General features: G+C 51.2%; 1 protein-coding gene across 2 annotated transcripts in view; it reads right to left on the bottom strand.

Moving 5' to 3' along the window:
• HIPK2 (homeodomain interacting protein kinase 2) overlaps positions 1–21,071 on the bottom strand; it is a 127,400-nt gene extending 106,329 nt beyond the window's left edge. For both annotated transcript variants that reach the window (XM_030961069.1, XM_030961070.1), the window contains exon 1: positions 20,824–21,071. In XM_030961069.1, coding sequence (XP_030816929.1) covers positions 20,824–20,842 — 19 coding nt within the window. In that variant the 5' untranslated portion in view covers positions 20,843–21,071. The remainder of the gene's footprint in view (positions 1–20,823) is intronic.
• Between the last annotated feature and the right edge of the window lie 1,635 nt (positions 21,072–22,706).

Below are 22,706 nucleotides of genomic sequence, written 5' to 3'. Positions count from 1 at the left end.
TGGTTGTTCTCTATTAATTTTTCATTTTAAGAATGGCTCCAGGGAAAGGAGGGAGATATAGGTCAGAGACTTTGGGGGCTGATCAGTAACTCTGTACATCTTCCTTCCTTTTTTTTTTCCCCCTCATTATTTTTTTCTCTTCCAAATTCAGAAACAGAGGGTTTTCCCCTCCGTATTTCTCATTTACTCCTTGAGCATCACTGGCATTAGTCAGCAAACTCCTGCTATTTCCTCACAAGCCTCTGACACTTGCAGAGTGACTAACCCCCTCTGCACACACTTGGGTTCTAACAGTTGCATCTGCTTTTTTCCCTCATGAAAAATGGATCTCGGCACTGCACAGGCGCAGCTGTCCCTGTGGTCACGGTGAGGGTGACAGGTTGCTCCCTGTAAGCTCCTGCTGCCAGGAGGCTGTAAACACCACCATTTTTCATGCACAGAGCCGAGGAACCAGGAGGTGATGGCAGGGCCTGCCCTCAGGTCACTTCATAACTCACCATCACAGTCGCAGTGTCCCTCACACTAGGAAGAACATAGCTCCTGCTCCAAGCCCAGGCACGTGGAGAAGGTGATGGAGGAAGCCTGAAGCCACCTGGCAGCCACCAGGTCTGTCAGGCGACGCTGCCTTTGCGTTGGCCTTTCCTTCCAGCACCAGGAGTCTCTGCCCCCGTTACGGTGCCTGGTGCCCGACATGATGTGCAGCAGGCCTCAGCTGGGCTCCTGAGGCACCAATACAGGGTGAGTGAAAACACACCTCCTCGTGACTCAAAGCCACCTCATCAGAGCACGACAGAAGGCTCCTCCGGGCCAGGTGGGCTTGCACAAGCTGCCCACCCACAGCCATGCTCACAGAAGACCTTGCATGCAGCTCGTGCTCGTGGGTGTCCCCACAGACCTGCCCACACCGTGCTCTTGGTGCTGCGCTCGAGCACACAGCAAGTTTGTTGTGTCCACCTTCCCAGCGTGATGCCAAGAGCACGCAGACCACTCTTCCTTACATCCAACATGCAAAGAGGATGTCTTGCCCCCTGGGCAAGGCCATGCCCTCAGGCAATGGTAGGTGCTACCTGCTGCCACCCACACAGGAACAATCCACATCCAGAGCAGAGCCCATCAATAGGGATCAGTGGGAAGGCTGGTGAACTTGGGGCTGGAGAAGTTTATTCCCCATTTAACCTTGAGACCCTCACCCCGTTCCCACCACCCTTACCTCCATCCCCATTGTAGGAGAGACTTCTGCATTGCTGTGTAGGGAGGCATGAAAATAAACCACCGGCTCCAGTGCCACACTCCCTCCTGGCAGATCTGTTTCTCTCTTCTTAACTGTTTCCAAGTGCCTGGCTGTTTTATAATCCCCAGTGAGCATTCCCTTAACTCCTTCCTCACTGAGTCCTTCCACTCTCCCTCGCTCGCTCTCTTCTGAAAGGCAGAAAAATCCAAGGCGAGGTAGGGGGTAGAGAAAGCAAAGGAGGGGGCCTGAATCAAAGAGGGAACATCTGAATCAAAGAGGGAACATCTGAATCAAACTGCACATATTAGTCATTTCCCCAGCCCTCTCTTACACAGACAGACTGACTCTCCTGTTAATGTATTTCAGTTTTTCTTCCCCATGGACATGTGTGTACCTTAGAAACTTCTTTGCTAATCTCCTCCTGCTTTTTCATACCGTGAGGTCATATGCTCCTGCTGGTAGCATGACTTTAAATCACACACCAGCTTGCCCTTTGAGGTCTGAACAGAAATCACTGTCTTAGATCACAAGTAAATATGAGCTGATGGTTTCAAGCCCAGTGTCACCACCACCCCACTTATGCATACTGCAAAATTCGAGAAGAATCAAATGCAGGTTTATTGCTTCCCAGTGGAAAGGACTCCATCACTGCAAGGGCTGTGAGAGGGCTGTGTGGAGGAGCTTGGGCAGAGGAACACATCCTCCCTGTTTCCAGAACTCTGCAACAGCCCTGAAGTGACCTGTTGAGAGTCACACATGCTATGGGTGCTAAAGGCCGTGCACTGTGCGTGTTTGCGCATCGGCGAGTGCAGACGTGGGGCACGGAGCCACTTGTTCTGAGACATTTTGGGAGGCCCACAGGCCACTGCAGCACTTGGCCACAACGCAGCACAGGTCACTGTGTGTGTGCCAGGGTGTGCTGGCAGCACGGCGTGGGGTAGGACAAGCACAGCGACCCAGCAGCTTTGGATTTCATAATCACGCTACGTGCAAAGCAACGTCACAGAACGCTCCGGTGCTTACGCTGCTCCTGGGAGCACATGAATAATGAGGACAGAGGAAAAAAAAGCATTGGTTTTCACATGTCCCCTCTCAGGTGGGAACATGACACCTGCAGCTGGCTGCTGCTCATCCTCAGAGCCTATGGCTGCTTCTTCCAGCATCTTGAGGTTACCCCTGACAACTTCCACTCAAAAGTTTACCGAGGTATCTTTTTCCCTGACAAAATGAGCTATTGAAAACGAGCTATGTCACACCAGGCTGGGCCGCAGGGCTTTTAAAATCGGTTCTGCTGATGTTCAAAGGGAGCAGCTTGCCATGCAGAGGAGTGGTAGAGTTAATAGCAGTAGGATCAGCACAAGCTCTTACCCTGCCATCTGCCTTCAGCTCAGCCAGGCTTTCTGCTGAACTGCCAATGTGGGCTGGGGCCACTGGAGTGAGCAGCAACTCACTGACATGAAAGACTGCCTGGGTTAGTTGATTAAGAATAAGATTACGAGCACAGGAATCCTGTATAGTGCTGGTACTGACTCAGTTCAAGGATTTCATGGGGATATTTAAGCCCAGTTTTCTAAAGAAGTCTTTTATTTTGCGCAGGTGGGTGTTTGTGTGACAGCTTAAATAAGCCTCATGAATTGATGACTCCAGAAACAGGGGTCATCTCTGAAACTGCTATGCTTTCTTCTTTGGCCACCCCCACTCAAAACCAGGAATAAATAACACTTAACTACCTCACTCCCCTGTAATGTTTAAGTCCTTTGCACATACAGAGCTCAGGAGGAAACACAGGAAACCCCACAGGAATGGACAGGGATGCCTCTCACAACTGTGGGTCACAGATCCTTCTCGTTCTGCCTCGTGGACGTCTTTTAAGTGCTGGCCACTGACAGAGGCTGCTCAGCTCTGCTCCTGCACATTCAGGCTGACAGCTGCCTCAAGAGTTCTCCCTCTTTTTAACAATAGAAGAGTCACTTAAGGCTTGTGGATGACCTGAAAGTACCAACTGCTGACCCACTACTGAAGTCTGAACCTTCCAGTGCAACCATGAAGAGCAGGGCTTGGTCCCCTTGAGGGATGGTGAGGGCGAAACAGTTCTGTAGGCCCATAACAAAATACTGAGAGTATACAAAATACTCTGATGTCGTATCATTCTGTGGGAATACCCTACAGCAATTTAAAGGACTGCTGCAGCTGATCTCCAAACCCAGAGGAGACAGCTGGAGGGAGCAGCAAAAGGGTGCTGGTCTGGAAGGAAGATGGGGGATCTGGGAGAGTGAGGGCACAACCTGCCTGATCTGAAAGCAAAAAGAACAGAGAGGCCCCTCTTTTCACAGATGCAGGGAGGGGAAAAAAAGCAAGATGAGCGAAAAGCCTGGACTTAATCATGAAAAACAAAAGCTCATCATTTATTTTCATATCCTCTCACTAATGCTGGCATAATGCTAACAGTGGAATTCTTATGGCATGCATGTCATGCCTGCAAATACCAAGTGAATTACTTCTCAGCAAGGCTATGGGCTACGGCACTGAGCAGCACATAAGTTACAAACGATTGGATGATGAACGACAGTTCCCAAATTCCTCCTTCACAATGCTACTTGCATTAGTTGTAATTTAATGAGTGTGTGAGAGAGAGAGAGAGAGAAAGTTTTGGCTCAAACCACAGAAATAATACTGCCTGCTGCTGCTTCCCACTGGGTCTTGTATTAACTCACACCACCTCCACCTCCTACTTCTCTACCTCCTCCCTTTTCACACCTATCCTCAGGTGCTAAAAGTCGTGTCATGAAACCCATCAGCATGGCAAGAGAGCATGCAGAAGCCCCCAAGCACATGCATTCCTTCTGGCTAAAAGGTGGGAGAGGACACAAACCTCTCCTACAGCAGCCAGGCTCTGTGCAGACAAGCCACCAACTCTCCTTTGGTTCTTTCCTCCGAGGGAGCCGGTGCAGGTGAAAGACACAGAGCTGGCAGTTCTGGAAGCAGAGCATGAAGCACACACTGCATGACCCATGCTGGTGCAGAGCTCCCACCACACACCCCTGCCAGCACGGTCCTCCTGCCTTCCCAGAGGGAACCACAGCAGGGTAGCCCAGCCTCATCCTCACCTTACAGGCTGTCTTAGCTGGCTTGTTGCTCTTTTAAACAATTTTGATATCTGGTAAGCAGCCAGTAAGTGTGAACAAAACCTCTGCTAGGGGGTAAGGCCTTCAGCAGTATAAATGTGCCATCACTTAGTGACCCCCAGCAAAGCCAGCAATCACCGCCATGCTGCCTCCTCCTGAGCTCCTGGGTAGATCTGCACCTCCAGCTTCTTCAGGGCATAAATCAAGCCCCTTTTCTTCACTCCATGGACCTTGACACAAAAGGGATAGCCACAGCAGCAGGGGCATCTTGCAGGTCTCTGCCCTGGACTGGCCAGTGTCACCTCCCACTCCTGTGGCAACCTTGTAATAGAGCCTGTACCCCTTCACGTGACAGGACATTTATCCATCAAATGACCCTGCAGATAAGGTTCACACCTGAAACAAGACCCACTGTGTGGGGTCTCCTGTGCTGGGCCAGGAGAAAGCTGAGAGGTCTGATCTGAGCAGCAAACTTACAAGTAAGTGACTTCAAAGATCACTACTACTCTCCTGGTGTATGCAGTCTCCTCAGCATTTCCCACTGACAGAGCCTAAATGACAACCATCCACGGATTCCTACCCAGTGGAGCATCCAGAATACTCCTTATCCCTTCTGTGCCAAATGTAATTTAAAAGCCCCCCCTCCCACATTTTGCAGTGTTTTGAAAAAAACAAATCCAAACAAAATTTACATGTTTCTGAAACACAGGCATAAGCAGAGGAAGGGAAAATGCCCTTAAGGATTGGAACCAAATGTGTTTGTGCAAATGAGACCCAGGATTTACAGTTACCTTCCAGCCTCCAGCAAGTGCTACAGTCTTAGCTTTGACTTAAAAACAATCTGTTTTCTTGTAGAGGTTGAAAAACACCAGGGATATTTTCTCTGGTGTACTGGCCAAAGTCCCACAGCCGTGGCTGGGAGAGGAGGATGGACACTGTGTCACAGGACACTTCCAGGGACAGGTCTGTATGGACACACAGATGCACATTTGTGCTTCCCAGCAATACAGCAGGCACGAGGCTGGGGGCCACCACCTTTAGGAACTATATGGACACAGATTTGCCCCTTGTCAAAATGCCCCTCCAAGCCCATGTGTAGCACTGCACACTCTGTGCCTTTCTTAAAACTCTGGCTGTGCTTTGAGCAGTGACCAGACTCTGAAATAAATGAAGACATGCCTTGCTGAAGTGACCCTAAGTGAAAGCAACAATACTTGGCACAAAGAAATAAACAAGCACTATAGCTGCAAATCAGAAAGGATGAAGCAGTGAGCCTGCTGTGACTAACCTTGTGCTGGGCAGCTCACCCACCCCAGCAGCATGGGCAGCCACACATCCCCCCAAGGGGCACCAGACAGAAGGGGTCCCTTTGCAGACAGCAAGTGTGGGGAGAAGGGGGCACAAGCATGAGAGGGAAGGGGGGCTCCTGTGACAGAGGACCACCACAGTGGCTATGTGGCCTTCAGGAGCCTTCACAGAGGTGCTGTTACCTGCTACCAGCCTGCAGAGAGAAGCAGTGACCAGGCTGGAGAGATGAAAAGCAGTTATCAGGGGCAGAACTATAGGGATGAACACACCTAGACAGATGCAGACCTGCTGGACTGCCAGAACAGGCCTGTTACTGCAACAGCTTCTTTGGGCATACAGTGCAAGTCACAGCACTCAGAACTGCCAGCCATGATTTATCACATTTACAGTTTAAAACCCAATGAAATCCAACACTTCTGCTGGAACCAAGTTCAGCTGAAGGCTCCTGGCCCAGCTGGGAAGGCAGAGGCTGTCCTGCCCCTTGATTCCTCTCCTGAGAGGCTGCTGTGGCTCAGAAGGGTGAAGCTCAGACACAGCATTCAGTGTCACACTTCAGCTCCCTTTAAGCCTTCAAATTAGGGCTTACACGGGGCTTAAGTGCAGCCTGTCCCAACACAGGGCTGGATTTCACAGCTCTCATGTGCTGCTGGGTTGCACTTCCCCCTGAAAAGGGGATGAGTGTCCTGCAGGCAGCCTGGCAGGCAGTCCATCCACCCAGACACCCTGAGCAGGGGATGGGGAGCACCTTGATCCCTGCAGCCCTTCCCACGTCCCTGGAGGGTAAAACAGGAGGGCTCAGATCACCAGGACAGGCTTCTGCTTCCCTTGCCTCAGCTAGCCAAATAACCCCCAATATCCATCTTTTCAGCAAGCATTTTGTGGTAATCACAGAATGTTTTACCTCTGTGATCAAGCCTGTGCTCTTCTTCCTCCTCCAGATCTCTGCTGGTCCCCCATGGCTCACCTTGAGCCCTAGGGTGACCACAACCCCTCCAGCCATGGGTTGGGGTGCCTGACATGCAGCACTGAGCTCCCACATGAAGTCAGCACGTTCTCAATACAGGGCACGGCCATGAACACCTCAGGGGGGCTGGTCACCTTCCAGCAAGGACACCTGAATATGACAGGGCTGGGGAGGGGGCAGCACAGGGGAAGAAGCTGCCAGGAACAGGAGAAAGGACACAAAACACACCAGGAGAATAAGAGTCCCATCCCCTTCACAAGCCCTGCAATAGCAAGAGTGCAAGAAGGACAGGAGTAACAACCACAACAAAACCCACATGAAAACCTGCAACTTGCTCCAGGGATGCCATGTAACAACTGTGGCTAGGAAACAAGGAAACACACTTCCTAGCTCATCATCAGTGCTGCCACAAGCATCTGCTTTATTGTACATGGTATGAAAAACACTAGGCATCCCCACCTGAAATCATGCCCTCTCCTGCCATTCACTCACATCCCATCTTCTTTTTCCCTCACTCTTTATTTTCTACAGGCAGCAGCTTTTTGGCAGGAGTCTCTGTGTCTGTCTGCAACAGGGCATGGCAAGGGAACGCAGACGTCTCCTCGTAAAGCATCCTCTTCCTGAAACCCCTTCAACCCTTCCTGGCTGAGAGGAAATGCAAAGATTGGTAATGACTCAAGTGCTCCTCCGGGAAACAGCAGTGATTTTAGAGGAACATGAAATAACTTTTAAGCCAAGACTGGTCCTGAAGAGGGGAACTCCACACTCTGTATCTTGAGCTCATGGCTGAGCATGCACAAAGCCAGGATTCAGGTGCCCAGCAGCAGAGATACTGGAGAAGATACAGCTCCTTTACTGAGGTAGCCTCACCTACATTAGATACATTGTAAGAGGTACAGTAAACACATCTGAAGGGATACAGATTCCTCAGGGGATACTGTACTTGCACACAGACCCCAGTGACATCCCACCACTGGCTGAAGTCTCAGATAACTGAGGATACAGAGACAGAGCAGTAGCAGTGAACTGGTCCAGTTGGGCCACCAAAACCTGGCACTGGGAGAAGATGCATCAAAGATGCCTGCCATGCAGCTGTTCTGCACCAGGATAGAGATGAGCTGGTGGATGTGGATTACAGATCATCCTCCAGCAGAATGTCTGGAATGATATTTTTCTCAAGCGTGGATTCCTAGTAACCCTTTTGTTCAGCCTGAAAAGTCACATTGCTTGAAAAAAAAAATCTCTTCCTGCCTTTTACAGGCAGAGTGGCAGTGTCCCCTCCTGAACACACTGTGATTTACAGTGCTCCATGCTCACACTGGCAACACAAGCCCTTATGCAGAGACTGCAGACAGCACTCCTGCCAACACATGCTCTGCCACAGCATCGCTCCACATAAACACCCTGCATTCACCTTGTTTATATTTCCTCCTGCACAGGCTGTGACAGCTCACAAACACACACAAAGCCTAATTTATATTTATAATAAATCTCCCTTCTTCATTCACTGCAGTGGAAAAGAGCCCTGCTATGAATACAGTTTGTTAGAAAAATGGTGTAACAGCGCTAAGGAGAATCAGGCCCATAGACAAAGGGGATGAAGCCACACCAAACACGTGTGTACACTCCTAGAGGTGCCTACACACATGGAAGGAGTCCCACATACACACAGACATTCTTCCACCTGTGCTCTCACAAACAGTGCTCAAGAACAGCACCTGCTGTCCCTTCTGACTCGCACGTGCTCCCAGGCAGCACAGACTTTTGCAAGGTTCACTTTCATGGCACAGGTGCTCACAGCCTCAGATAAGCGACAGGAAAATGACACTGAAAGAGAAGCACTGTCATCATCAATGGGATACGCTTGTGTCTGGGTCTCACATGTCCTTTCCAGGTGGTGCAGCTATTTTAAAACGGGGGTTGCAGCCTGTTTCTTATCTGCACTTGCTAAATACACACACATATTCTGCTGTTGAAAGAATGAAGAGTGGGAGTTAGGGGAGAAGGCAGGTTTCTGGTTGTGCCATTGATTGTGCTAGAAGAGATGAAGAAGTTTTTTTATTGTAGTCATGAAAAAATGTGATCCCCAGTTTCTTTGTAGACTTGGAGGATTTATGAGGTCTTTGGTTTCTCCATGCTATCCACAAACTGGCTGTAGCCAACAGCTGTCTTTGTGTTTTAATTTGGTTTCACAGAAAACGTTGTGATCTCTCATCTCTCCACAAAGGACCTTGTTGCCACTTCCCTAACCTCCATCACCCTGAGGCCTGATTGTGGCAGTGTGCTCCCCACAGGACAATGTCAGCCTGTTCTGAAGCTGGGCCGGTGTGCCATGTGGGTGCTTGCAGGGGAAGCACACCCAACCAGCCCTCTGTGGTCTCTACTGGCTCCCAATAAGCTTCCATTAAGGTGACTTTACTAATCCCTGCCAAGGTCTTGTGTGCTCTCATGCCTTCTGTACAGCTCTAACTTGCCAAGTTTGAGTGACTCAGGCAATTTGTATGATCTGCCACCTTCTCTCCATTCTGGCAACACTAAGCTCGACCAAAAACTTCACTCTGCATCACCAGCAAGCACACCAGCAGCCTGCCCAGCTACCAGAAAGTTCCTGTGCACTGACACATTGGGAGCTGGAGGATGGGCATCACCTCATCCCAGCATTTTTCTGTTGCTTATTGTGTGGTGCATTCCCATAATGGAGAGAACACCATTGCACACTGCCCCAGCCAGCTGGATTGTCAAGGCAAGCTGCCACATCACCTGGCACTGCTGGGCTCAGATCCCTCCAGTTCCCTCCTCCCTGGGGCACCACGGGGCCTCAAGGTGGGATCAGTTCTGTTTGTCAGTGCTAAGGAGATCAAGCGTGTCACCAGAGATTTTCCAGTTACACACAACTCTACTCCAGGTATTCTAAGGACTAGTAATGGCTGTTTAACTCCCCAGAAATTCTGCCACAAGAGGAAGACTAAAGGTTGCACACACACACAGAGCTATGAGGATATCAAAGACGGTTTTCTTGGTATTTTTTTCCTCCAGCTTTTGAAGTCTAACATCTAAATAGGAAAGTAGCAATGATGGCTGGAAATTACCACTGTCTGGAGGTAAACCAGAGACCTGCTGAAAATCCTTGCCAATCTATGTGGAATTTGTCAACACTAAATGCTGCCTAGGAGAAAATAAAACACCATGTATTTTAGCTGGACTTTCTTCTCCTCCAGCCTATTGCTTAAAGCAAACAGCCTTCCTGCCATCATACATATGGAGCAATGTGGGCACTCACCCTTCTGCAATCCTGCTGCTGTCAGCTCCTGACAGAGGGATAGCCCAAAGCCATGGAAGAACCACACAGATGGGCAAAAACCAGCCCACAACCCATCCTGGCATAGCTCTTCCACAAACACCACGGTGAAAAGCTAACCCTGGGATGAGGCTCAGATCACTCAGATCACAGTCTAGAGATCACAGTCCCCCTGATATCCTTCTGGGTACATGTCCCTCTTCTCCCCATGCCCCTTCTGGCTGATCTGAGCACCTGTCACATCCCTTCTCAAACACAGTTGTGTGTTCTCATGGCAATGCCATGTCACAGTTGTCCATTTTTTGGAAAATCTGCAGCACAGAGATCCTTGACTTTGGATCCCAGCTGCTCGTGGCTATGAATAATTGGTAATTAAAGTGAAAGTGATGCCATACCTAGGGATTGTTGTGCCTCTAAGTTTTCTCCAGACTACTCTCAGGAGACACAGGAGAGCTACCAGAGGTAAAAAAATAAATCTCAGCCTACTAGGTTTACACAGAGACCATCAAAAATATGCGTCTGTATTGTTCTGACCTCTAGATCTTTTTTCCTTCACATTTTCCTAACCTTTAAAAGGCATGTAAGATAAACAGAGAAGAAGCTAGGCAGACAACATCCTTGGAAGAGATGTAGGAATATAATCAAGCCCTCAGACACACGCACACAAACACCATAATTTATCTCTTCCTCCTCCTGTTTGATATTATCCTCTGTTCTAGTATCATAATCTGTTGCTATGGAAACAGCTATGATGTCACTACAAGAGGTTTATAGATGCCTTGAACAGGAAGGAAAGGTACAAGATGATGGGAGAGGAAAAAAAAAACCACCTACAAACAGCTGCTGAGCAGGAGATGTTCCAGGAATGGTAAGTGTTAACAAGCAAAAGATAAATACATCGATGTGCTGGAGTTGTTGCAGACAAGAGCAGAATACAAACCACACTTTAAAAATAAAGGATGCTTACAAATTTTGCCTAGAAGTAAAAATACTCTGGGCAAGCTAAAGGACCTTCCTGAAAAAAACAAACTTTCTTTGTTCAGCAAGTTTTCTGGGAGTGGATATTCTCTGAGTATTGCTGCTAGAGTCCAAGTCTTCACCAAGCTGCTCCATCATCTGATGTAACATTCCCTGCTGAAGTGAGCACCCCATCAATGCAGCCAGTAGTCAGGGAGCTTGCTGGCTATTCCCCATCCTGTGTATGCCTCTACAACCTGGAACTAGAAAAAACCCTCACATCCTCAAGCAAAAATAAACAGAACCATAACATTCCTTAGGTTGAAAATGACCTCTAAGATCACTGAGACCAACAGTTAACCAAACACTGCCAAGTGCACAACTGTGTCCCCTAGAACCACATCTTTACATCTTTTAAATACCTCCAGAGATTTTTAAATACCAACACTTCCCTGGGCAGCCTGTTCCAGTGCTTGACAAACCCTTTCCATAAGGAAATTTTTCATAACATCCAATCTACATTTTCCCTGGTACAACTTGAGGTAGCTTCCTCTTGTCTTGTCACTTGTTACCTGTGGAAAGAGGCTGCCCACCACCTCATTACAAGCTCCTTTCAGGTGGTGGTAGAGAAAGATAAGGTCTCCCCTGAGCCTCCTTTTCTGCATGCTAAACCAACCCATCTCTCTCAGCTGCTCCTCCTAAGTCTTGCACACAAGATCCTTCCTTTGCTGCCCTTCTCTGGACACGCACCAGCACTTCAATGTCTTTCTGTTAGCGCTCTGTGCCTTTAAGATTTGTTTCTTGGAGAACACGCAGCCTTCCTGGACTCCTTTGTCACTCAGGTCTGTCCCAAGGAACTCTATCAATCTGTCTCCTAAACAGGCCAGAGTCTGCCCTGTTCTGAAGTCCCTTCTGCTGAGCCCCCTCCTCACTTCTTGAGCACTGAAAACCAACCAGTGTGCCCAAAGCAGCCTCCAAACACCCCATCACCTCAAGTCCTTCTCTGTCTGCATGACACAGGCGCAGCAGGGAGCCTTCCTTCAGCGGCTCACCCACCAGCTGGGTCAGGAAGTTATCTTCCACACACTCCAGGAACCTCCTAGACTGCTTCCTCTCTGCTGCTTCCTCTCTGCACAAAGACATGCTGAATCCACTGGATCACATCCAGTAGCAAACAAACAACCTGACCCCTAACTATAAGCAAAAAAAGAGCTCTTCTTGCTCTCTTCACCCAAGAGCAAGACCACAACCTTACAGACTCACTGCCAAACACACTGACACACCTGAAGTGCTACTAGAGAGAACAGTGTGCTGAGCCTCACATGCTTGAGATGTGCCATGCACACCCACGTGCAGGAGGATGCACATGTGGTTTTCACCCAAAAGCTCAGGTGCTGATGACTGGGTCTCTGTGCTTGTAACTTTTTTTGGCCATCCCGACTGATGGTGAGAGTAGAGCAGACATGATGACAGAGATGACAGGGCAGTCATGTATGTCCTTAAAGACATCATGTGCAGGCTGAGGGAAAATTCAACATGAATTTTGGAGGAAGGAGGATGGCACATCAGATTTGTCCTGCATAGACACCACTGTCATGGGAAGAGCAATGGCAGAGAAGGAGGAAAGCACAAGGATCTCAGATCAACGAGAAGTGCTGGTGCTTCAGAAAATCTCTGTCCCATCAGATGGTGAGTGGGATCAGAGATTTTAAGTGAATGCCACAGCATCAGTTTTGCCTCTGGTGTCAGCTCCACATGGGAAATGCCCAGAGAGACTGTCTGTTCTGCCTGTGAGCATTACAGTATAGGCAGTGTCTCCTGTCCTCGCTCACCTTCTCTTCCAAAGATGTTAGAAACAACTCCAGGGGAATAAAACTGGGAGAGACTGAAGTCTGAAGAGAGTGGGAGAGACTGAAGTCAGTAAGGGCAACTGCAGAAACAGTCCAAGATGGAATCTTCAGCATTTCACTCAATTTTCCGTTCCTGCCAGCCTTGGCTGCGACAGCCTCAGCCCCTGAAGATCTCAGGGATCATCTCCCTCTATTCTGTTACAGTCACTTGCCCTCATCTTTGTTCCCCATGTCTCTCTCCTCCTGTTCCTGACCTACTGACATATCCTTCTCAATCTTAAGCCCACCCTTTCCTTTCCCAGAGCAACCTCTGTCACAAATGTTGTGGAAAACCCACACATTCTGATTTCCTCTCCTGAAAAGTGTCCCGACAATTTGCATGATGCACCCTCCTGTGTCTGTATCTATATGAAATGCAAATCCTTTGGGATGGTAACTATCTACCCCTTCACGTCAATGTCATGCCTAGTACAGTAAGGTTCTGCTTTTGCTTGGCACAGCAAATACAACTGTTATTAGGAACACCTTAAAAGCACCAAAGTAGAGTAAAAGAATAGGTATGAAAACAATGCCAAGTGTTGTGTGTGTTTTCCAGTTTCTTTTATATTTTGTGGACGAGGTTCTCTTTCTGGATTATATGAAACCATTTCTTCTCTTCTGTACTTTATATTTGGGGCTGCAGAAGTGACAACAAAGCTTACATCGGTGAATAAACAGAGATTGTGCTCTTTAAATTGGCAGGTGACATCAAGCAGGATTGCAAAATCGGGGGAATTAGATAATTCAAAATAATCATGACAAATTGAAGGGTACAGGATGACATTCAAATGGGACAGATCAAAAATCACAGACTCAGGTAGGAAAGTCTACCTCCACACATGTAGGATAGAAAATGGTTCATGAGGCATCAGACTTCTTGGACAGGATCTGTGAGCCACAGCACATCACAAGCTGCACAGAGATGAACGACGTTATAATGCAGAAGTTAAACCAAGTAGGACCACTGACTGTAACAGACACAAAGGAACACTTCTGCTCTCCTTGACCAGCACAGGACCCAAATACAGCACTGTGCTCTAGCAGTGCCACTCAAGAGAGAGATGGACCAGCTGCAGGGAGCACAGAGAACCAGGAGAATGGTCAGAGGTGAAGGGGAAAAGATACAAAAGAAAGAGCTGTAGAACGTGTTCAAGATATGATTTCGCCTAAGAAACATAAAAGGAGGGATGTGACAAAGACAAAGGAATAGTCTTCCTACACCCACAGTTAAAAGGACAATGAATCAGAGCAAGCAAAGCAGAGAGGAGTTACAGAGGGGGTAAAATCCTTTAAGTAACAAAGCAAAGGGCAACGACGACAGCCTGGACATGCTGTGGACTGTCCATACATGGGGAGTATGCTGGGCAAGCCTCTTAACATGCTGGACAGGCATTTGATATTCTGCTTTTAAAAAATCTTTCCTTTGGCCATTCCCTATGATTTAAATGATTTTGGTGAGAAGTAAGTTTCTTTGGCATTTAAGCATAGTCCAGAGCCCAAGTTATCAGCCTTCAGGACCAAAGGGGATGTTAGCCTGCAGGGTTCTGCCAGGTGACACCACTGTTTCAGGTCTTGCTAGCACCTTTATGGATTGAAATCCATAAAGAACAGAGAAGGCAGCTGCCCTTCATGGTTTCCCAAGTATCTCTGGCAAATACCAATGGCTTGTGGGATGACCTTTCCTGCTTTTCAGGGAAGGAGCTGGATGTGACTGCTCTTATTTTGTCCTTCCAGAGACAGACGTCAGCACAGGCCCCAGAAGGTGAGCGGGACAGAGAACAATGTGTAAATACAGTGAGCTTCAGCTTCTCCAAATGTATGTGCCACTCAGCAGTGATGCTGAAGAAAACCAAGGGAGCAAACTCTGGCATCCATCACCCAGCATAAATCTCCCTCTTGCTCCAGAACACAACACAGACAGGCTCACACTCATCACGTGCAGACCCTGCTTCCCCTTGTGTAGCTCCCTGGGTTTCACTGACACTGCTGCTGATCTGGATCAGAATCTAGCTCAGGAGCAGCTCAAGGGTTCACTTCTTGAAGATGCTTCCCTTTGGCTATTCCGCACATGCCCTGTGAGTAAGCAAAAGACTGTTCTTTGGCATCATTCAGTCAGTGACCTGATCAGACAGCCACTCTTTATGCAGCACCTTGAACATATACAGCATTGTATAAATACACACTGTTGCAGCTTATTGTTACTTCCATTCGATAAACAAATCCTAATGGCACAGACAGCTTTTTAATTTATTCCTGACTCTGGATTTTCCCAGGTTTTTGAGATGTGGAAATGCCTTTGCTGGCCTACGGAGACAGAGGCTGCTCCTCCACTCACGTGCGTGGGCAAGTCTTAGTAGAAGTGGTTTTGCCATCAAAATTACCTGATTCTGAAGGCTACCTGAATTCAGGAGTGGTCCCCAAAGAGAGGCACTTGTGCTTTCCTGAGGATGGACCTCAGTTTGCTGACATGGCCAAATGAGGCAGTAATCAGGGGCACTCCATGCTGTAAATGAGGGGTAGCAGTAACACACCTCTGCTCTTCCTGCATGACAAAATATTGATAAATGCCATGTCTGGAGTGAAATTATCATCTGTGTTTATTTTCAAAAGAAAAGGTGAATTCTGTACTGCTAGGGAAATAGTTTCAAAAGAGAAGGCTTCCCGTTAATTACCTTCGTCCACATTAGGGTATGTAAACAGCTCAAGAAACAACCTTTTCTCTAAACAATGTTTAATTCTCCCTTCTTGTTATCGACCAGTTTTCCTCCCAAAAGTAAGAGAAAGATCTATAAATAATATTTCACATTCAGAGGGCAGATATTTCCTAGCAAGGGTGAGGAAACAACGTCATTTTATAAATGGAGTGATTAGGCTATAGAGGCCATGAGTCAGAAAGGTACTCCAGCGTGCGGCCAGCTTTAAAGACATAAACAATCCTAATGAAGTCAGCAGCACTGTATGGGAGCTTAAATTTAGGCACAGACCTGAAAATATCTTCTTGAATTGGGATCAGAGAGGAAAAGTGTCGAACCTTAAAAAAAAAAACCCAGCAAGCCACTCTTAGCCTACCTGTTCACTACAGACACAGGGATGGGGACACCATAACAGCTCTAAGCCAACCACTGAATGCCTTGGCAAACTCTTCTCGGGGGTCTTGCCCATGAGCAGCACTATCACAGTTGCCTTGAGTCCTGCAGCTAGAAGAAGCTGTCTCATCTGGTGTCTTAGCCTGGTCTGAGCAGAAGGTGACTGCCCTTCCTTGACCTCACCATCTGGCAGGACAGTGCTAACACCACCACCTGGGACCCACTTGGTGAGGTCCACAATCAGGACAGGGATTTACTTCCAGGCCCAGGTCACCAATCCTGTCATGATTTGACTCCCCAACTGTCCCCCTGACCAAATATTCACATGCACTACTGCTGTGATGTGGCCAAAATCAGGCCTTATTCATTTAGCCACCCAAGTCCATTACCTATCTCCAAATACACAGTCTAACTTCCCAGGGCTGAGCTTAAGTTCCAAAGCCTCACAGGCATCAAGGAGGTCTCCAGGCTGTTCCTCACCAGTAGAAGAACCTACAGTGAACATCAGGCACAGGCAACTCTTATCCCGTTTGGATGGAACCAAATCCAGTGGTCTGACAGCACCACGTAGAACTGGGCAGTAAATAACAATGGGGAGAACTAGTGATAAGAAAAATGAAAATTATTTCACTTCCCAGGCCAGCTGAGGTGTCCAGCTGAAGCCAAGTGAGTCTTCCCCACCTGTCACAGCCACGAAGAGAAATGCACTGCACAGAGTCCACGGGCTGATGACTGTGGTGGGTAACTGAGCTTGCCTCTTTGTCTGCTCATCCCAGCCCCTAGTCCCAGCAATGCTCTTTCCCCTTCTGAAAATAAAACAGCATTTTTCACCCATTACATAGCAAACTTGTTTAATCACTAGACACAGCAGCATGATAAGAACAATAATTTTAACTGGAGGGGGCTTCCTGTTATCCTGGCTATAGCCATATCCTGAGCAAATAAAAACTTAGGCTTTTAGTCCCAGCACTGACATAGCTTTAGCTCTGGTTATTATTTCATAAACAGGAAGTGTCTCTGAGTTATCTCCCTGCATGAACTTTGGGGTAAAGACCTTTACTCTGCCTCACTGGGGCCACCTCCCTGATGACCAAGTTTTGTGTGCCTTGGTGAGATTTAAGGATGCATTCGAAACCCAGCAGGGCTGGCCTGTTTCTAGCATTAAATGGGATCTGATCCACAAGGAGGACAGGGTCAGATTTTCCGGCTTTCCCGGCCCCACGTGTGACAAGGATAGCGTGCAGGCAGGTCCCTGCCTGTGCTCAGCTCCAGCAGCCGCACCGGTGGTGAGGTGCAATTTACAAATATTACCCAGATTAATTCCATGAGCCACCCACATAGAAAACTACCGATGTGGCTGCTAAAAATACACCCTGAATTGCAACAAAGTTGTCAAGAATAAGTAAGGAGCTAAGCGAACACGAACGAAACCAAAACAGAGGTAATCACTGTTTAGAAAATAAAGGTTAATACATATAAATACCTCTCTTTACGCAATTGTGAAGGATGCCAGGTACCAGACGCCAAGGAAATCACTGGAGACACCCATCCTAGGCAAAAATCCACCCACAGCCTGTGCTATCTGGCAGATCCCCCCTCTCAAACTGGGGTCTCCCCTGGACCATAGAGCCTGGCTCTGCTCTCTGCACAGTAGGAAATGTCACAAGGTGAGCACACAGGTGAGAGTAACACTGCCTAGAAGAGGGTCCAGAGAACCAGGTTCTTGCCTGGCTCAAGCCATTCAGCTCCTCTGTACCAAGCCAGTACAGCCCCTCCTGATGAAGCCACATCTCTGGTGCTCAGAAGGATGGCAGCCACTAGCTTGCCCCAAGTCTGGAGCAGAGGCCATGTAGGATTACACCTGATGAGGTCTGCTTTGAAACTCATTTCCTCGTACAGCTCACAAATGAAACTAAAAACCAGGTCAAACATTGCGCAGCAGTGTTACTTCTGGTTTGTTTCACTTGTTATGTTTTTATGTCCTTCATTTTGCTGCTAAGCTCTCCACCACTCAGGAAAAAAAATTTAAAAAAAAAAAGAAAAAAAAAGAGCAAAACGTCCAAATTCTTTAAAAGAAATGGCAAAATTCTGGCTCAGTGTGTGTGGGAGAGGATTTCACACCAGATAGTCACTTATTTATCATGCCTCGCCTATTAATATCAGGTGAGGCACCATTCTGCTTCCCAGAAATGGTATTTAAGCCAGCTGTTCTGCACAAGCACGCACCACCCTCACCTGCACGTCGAGAACGCTGGGTGACTTTCTGCCCGTGCTCTATGTTAGCACTCACTTCAATTTCTACTGGAACCACTTCATAAGGCCTTTGAGGTGTCACATTTCCTCCCAGGGTGCTTTTTCTGTCCAAGAGCCTATGTTCTGAAAGCGGTACGGCGGGGATACGGTTTCACCTCTCCTCGCCTGCCTTGCGGTGGTGGCGGTGGGCGTGCATGTGTGCCACCCGAGAGCTGTGTCTGCCCGCCGCAGCGCCGATCCGAGCCCTCGGTTCCTGTGCTCTCCTCAATGCCCTGACTCTACCTGATGCTCCAGAGGAGGGCTACAGACCGAACTGCTTATGCACACAAACGTGAGGCTCGCAGGGGAGGATGGCAGTCCTTGCCTCCCTCCAAGGAGGAAATTGCATCCTCTGCGATAAGTTTTTATCTATGCACTGAGATATTGCAGGGAATTCTAAGGACCTCTCATGGCAACTAGGAGGCGAAAAACAATCATTAACCCCTCCTCCACCTCCCTCGAAGCCAGTCAGCAGCAATTTAACCCGCAAGCATACAGCAACACAAGAGATAAAACAATTTCTATCAGCCTTTACGCTATCTCCGGCTGCTGCCATTTAGGATATTCACCTATTTTGAGGCTTAATGCATGCTGCAGAGCCTGGCCGCAGACCCGTCCGTATCTGCTGCGGGGAATTTGTTTCTACGGGTCACTTTCAGGGCATTTTTCCCCATCTGCTCTCTTTTCCAGTCAGGCAGAAGCAGGGGCGCCGCTGAAGTTAGGATGCTCTAAGGAACCGCTAAACTTCCACCGCACGCTCCGGTGCAGCACCGCCGCCCCCTCCTCAGGAAGAAGCCGGCGCCCTGCTCGCCCGGGCAGTGGCCGAGGCCTCTTCTCCTCTCTCCTCTTTCCTCCCCTCCCCTCCGCTGCCCTGCCCGGCTCCGGGGAGGCGGCCGTGCCGGCGCTCGCCCACTGCGGCGCGCCGGGAAGGGGAGCGCGGCCGGGCTGACCGCAGGGCTCCGCGGCCGCTCCGCCCCGGCTGTACGGACCCGCCGGGCGCCGCCGCTCTCCGAGGGGCCCCGCACCGCCGCCGGATGCGGCCCGGCGAGGAGCGAACTTCAGAGCCATCGCCGCATGACCCCCCGGCCGGCGACGTTCGCCCGGGAGAGCTCGGCGGCCGGCGGTGCGATGCCGGCCGAGCCTCACCGGCCCGGTCACACCGCGGGGCGGTCCGGCCCGGCTCCGGGGGCCGTCGGGCGGGGGCCGGGCAGGTACGCGCCCGGGCTGCGAGCTCCGCGCCGTGCCGGGTGCCGGCGGAGGGTCTCCCCCTCCCGCGGCGGGGCCCCGCTGCCGGGGAGGCGCCGGGGGCGGCCCGGGCGCGGGGCGGGGGAGCGGAGGGGGCTGCCCGGCCGGGGCCGGGGCCGCTCGGCGGCGAGACGCGGCCGCCAGAGGGCGCCGCCGCGGGCTGGCCTCGGCCGGCACCCCGGGCCCGCCGCGGCCCCTCCGCCGGCACCGGCCCCGGCACCGCCGCGGGCCCCGCTCCCCGCCGGCCCCGCGCTCCGGCGGCACCGAGCCCGGCCGCGGCCAGCGCGGGGAGGGCCGGCTGTGCCGTGTGCGCCAACGAAAATGCTCCTCTTTGTCTGCCCGCCTCCGGCGGGGTCCGGACTCCGAACAGCGGGTGAGCCCGGGGCTGCCCAGAAATAACCCGGCGGGCCACCGGTAACTTTACACCGCCCGCCGAGCGCCCTCCGCGCGGGCGCCGCAGCCCGGGCTCGATTTCCTCCTCAGATAAGTTTTACCGGCCTCGCCATGGGGAGGAAAGTGCCGTGTCCCCGTGCCGCACCCCCCCCGCGCCCCTCCGCGCCCGGGTCTCCGCCGCCACGGAGCGAGCGGCCCCCGGGCGGGATGGCGCGGCCGCCGGGGGATGTCCCTCCGCTTTATGTAACGCTCCCCGGGCAGCGCCGAGCCGGGAGGGGTGACGGGGAAGGGTAAATGCGTCGCGAGGGGATTTAAATTAACCTCGATACATCTCTGAATTTTTTCTTTTTGAGCAGACACCCTGTACTACACATCGATCTAACGCACACAGCCGTATATATACACACACACACATATATAAATGTGTATATATATACAATTATTGTGATTTTTTTAACCTGAAAGAAACTAAGTTGGGGTACTTGGGCTTCTCGCCGCAGCCCGGGCTGGACTGAAGCAGAAGCCAGAGGAGCTGACAGCAAGCTCCAGCAGCCCCGTTCCCCACCGCCGCTGCCCGCGGAGTCCCCGCGCCTCGGAGGAGAGGAGCCACGGCGGGGGAGACTCCTGGGAAACCGGCGAACGGAGAGGGGTAGCCGGTCCTGGGAATGCGAACTGCGGCGAGGGGCAGGCAGGCAGCAGGCACACAACACACACAGAGACACACACACACACGGAGGCGCAAGGCAAGCTCCGTCCACCTCATTGTTCTGCTCGGCACCGGCACGGACTTCACCCACCGCCCCCCGCCGGGGACCGAGCGCCCGGGACCGCGGGGCCGGGGACCGGCAGAGCCGGGGGGCGACCCGCGCCTCGCCCCGCTCCCGCCGGGCGCCGGGGACGGCGATGGTGCCCCGCCGCCTCCCGCAACATCGGCCGGGGGCACGGCGGGCGGCGGGGGACCCCCCCCTCCCCCCTCCCTCCCCCGCTGCGGCCGGGCCAGGGGGTGCCGGCGGGGCGGGCCGGGCCGGGGCTTACCTTCGTACATGGGGGCCATCGGTGCAAGGACGCCTGTTATTCATGGCAACGCCGCCACGAACGACGCGAGATCGCAGCCCCCAAACTCAACACACATCTGCCATCTTGAGCGGGTGTCTCTCGGCGGAGGCGAAGCTGCCGCCTGCCTTCTGCATCGCTGCCCACCTCAGCGCGGGGGAGCCGGGCACATCCAGCCCCGCTGCCGGCCCTCCGACGCGGCCGGGGCGGGCGGGCGGGCGAGCGGGCGGGGGCGGCGGCGGCGGCCGGGCCGGGCCGGGCCGGGGCCGGGGCGAGGCGCGGGGCCGGGCAGGGGCGGCGGGCGGCGGGGCCCCCGGCTCGGGACGGCGGCGCTGGGGGAGGGAGGGAGGGAGGGAGAGAGGGAGGGAGGGAAGGAAGGAGAGAGGGAGGGAGGAAAGGAGAGGGAGGGAGGGAAGGAGGGGGGCTGGCGCCGTGCCCCCGCTCTCAGCGCGGCATGGCTGCGTGTACCGGGGCGCCTGCAAAAGTTGCGCTGGGGGTGAGAGGAAGGGAGAGAGAGACGGAGGGAGAGAGAGGGAGACGGAGACCGAGACGGAGAGGAGAAAAAAAAAAAAAAAAAAAGGAGGAAAAAAAAAAAGCAGCGAAGGGAGTTTGCAAATAATCAAGCGCCGATGGCACCGATCGCGGCTTCCCAGAAGGAGCGGGAGCGAGCGAGAGAAACCCTCTGCTGAGATTATGTGGGATCTTGTTTAACAACACATTTCAATCAGGAGAAAAAAGGAACAGTCAACAGAAGTTGGTGAAACACTTCTGTCTTCCCCCCCTCCTCTTTATAGAAAAGAGAGGAAAGGAAAAAAATAAAAAGGCAGCTGATTGAAGCTTTGCAACTCAGTGGCTGTGGGGATCATATAATTTGTGCTCATGCTTTACAATAGCATGGAAAATTCCTACCTCTCCCCCTCTCCCCAAATAAATCTTGTGTTCCCTCAAGGCATTTCACAATCTGGTTCACTGACAAAAGTTCCAATTTATCTTTTTCTTTTTTTTTCGTTTAGCTTACTTGCAGTGTAAATATTTAGCGGATGCATTTAAAATAAACATACGTTGTTGCTTTTAGGAGTCAGGTTGTGTTTTTGTTTTGTTTTGTTTTGTTTTTAATAGGAACCACATCAAAGAAGTGTTTACTAACTGAGATTGACAGCCTGCTCTTCCCCTCCCTCTCTTCCCTCCCCCCCCCCCCACCCTTTTTTTTTTAATTTTAAATCATCCTTCTCTCCGGTTGAGCTCTTTGCTGTCGGAGCACCAACCCGACGAGCATCATTTTTGTCGGTGCATAGAGGAAAGCTGTAGGTGAAGGCACAGGAACCCCCTTTGCCTGACAGGAGCTTTACAAAGGAAGGTCAGTCACCAGGTACCCATTGCGCAGGCAAAGGAAGCTGAGACTCATGCAAAACCTCTGGCAAAGGTGGAAACAAAACCTCGGGCTGTGATCCTGCATTAACAGCCGTCTGGATCTGCCTGCCTGGAGCTCCTTACAGATGAGCAGTCTGGGACTGGACCGGTGAAGATGTAACTCCCTTTGTGCCTGCTGTTCCTGCTGATCCCCCCAAACGCTGCCTCTCGCTGCTGCTGGTGCTTCCCAGACCTCTCCCACCGCAGCACTTGGTCGCAGCAGGGCTCAACACCCGGCTACTCCCACTGATGTCTCGAGGACGAGGCGAGAGGTAACTTTTTCTGGGGGATTTCAGCGCGAGCCAAGCGCTCCAGCCAGCCTGGCCCTTGTCTCGGGGTGCTGCGGGTGCCTAGGCTGGCAGACCAGAGCAGCCAGGGAACATCCAAGCTGCCCGGCCGATGGAGCAGGATGGCCATGGCTGCTGCGCTGCCAAGGATGTGATCCCCAGGCTCCT

The sequence above is a fragment of the Camarhynchus parvulus genome, chromosome 1A (genome assembly GCF_901933205.1).
Source record: "Camarhynchus parvulus chromosome 1A, STF_HiC, whole genome shotgun sequence".
NCBI classification, from domain to species: Eukaryota; Metazoa; Chordata; class Aves; order Passeriformes; family Thraupidae; genus Camarhynchus; species Camarhynchus parvulus.
This window is presented reverse-complemented; position numbering and strand designations above follow the sequence as displayed.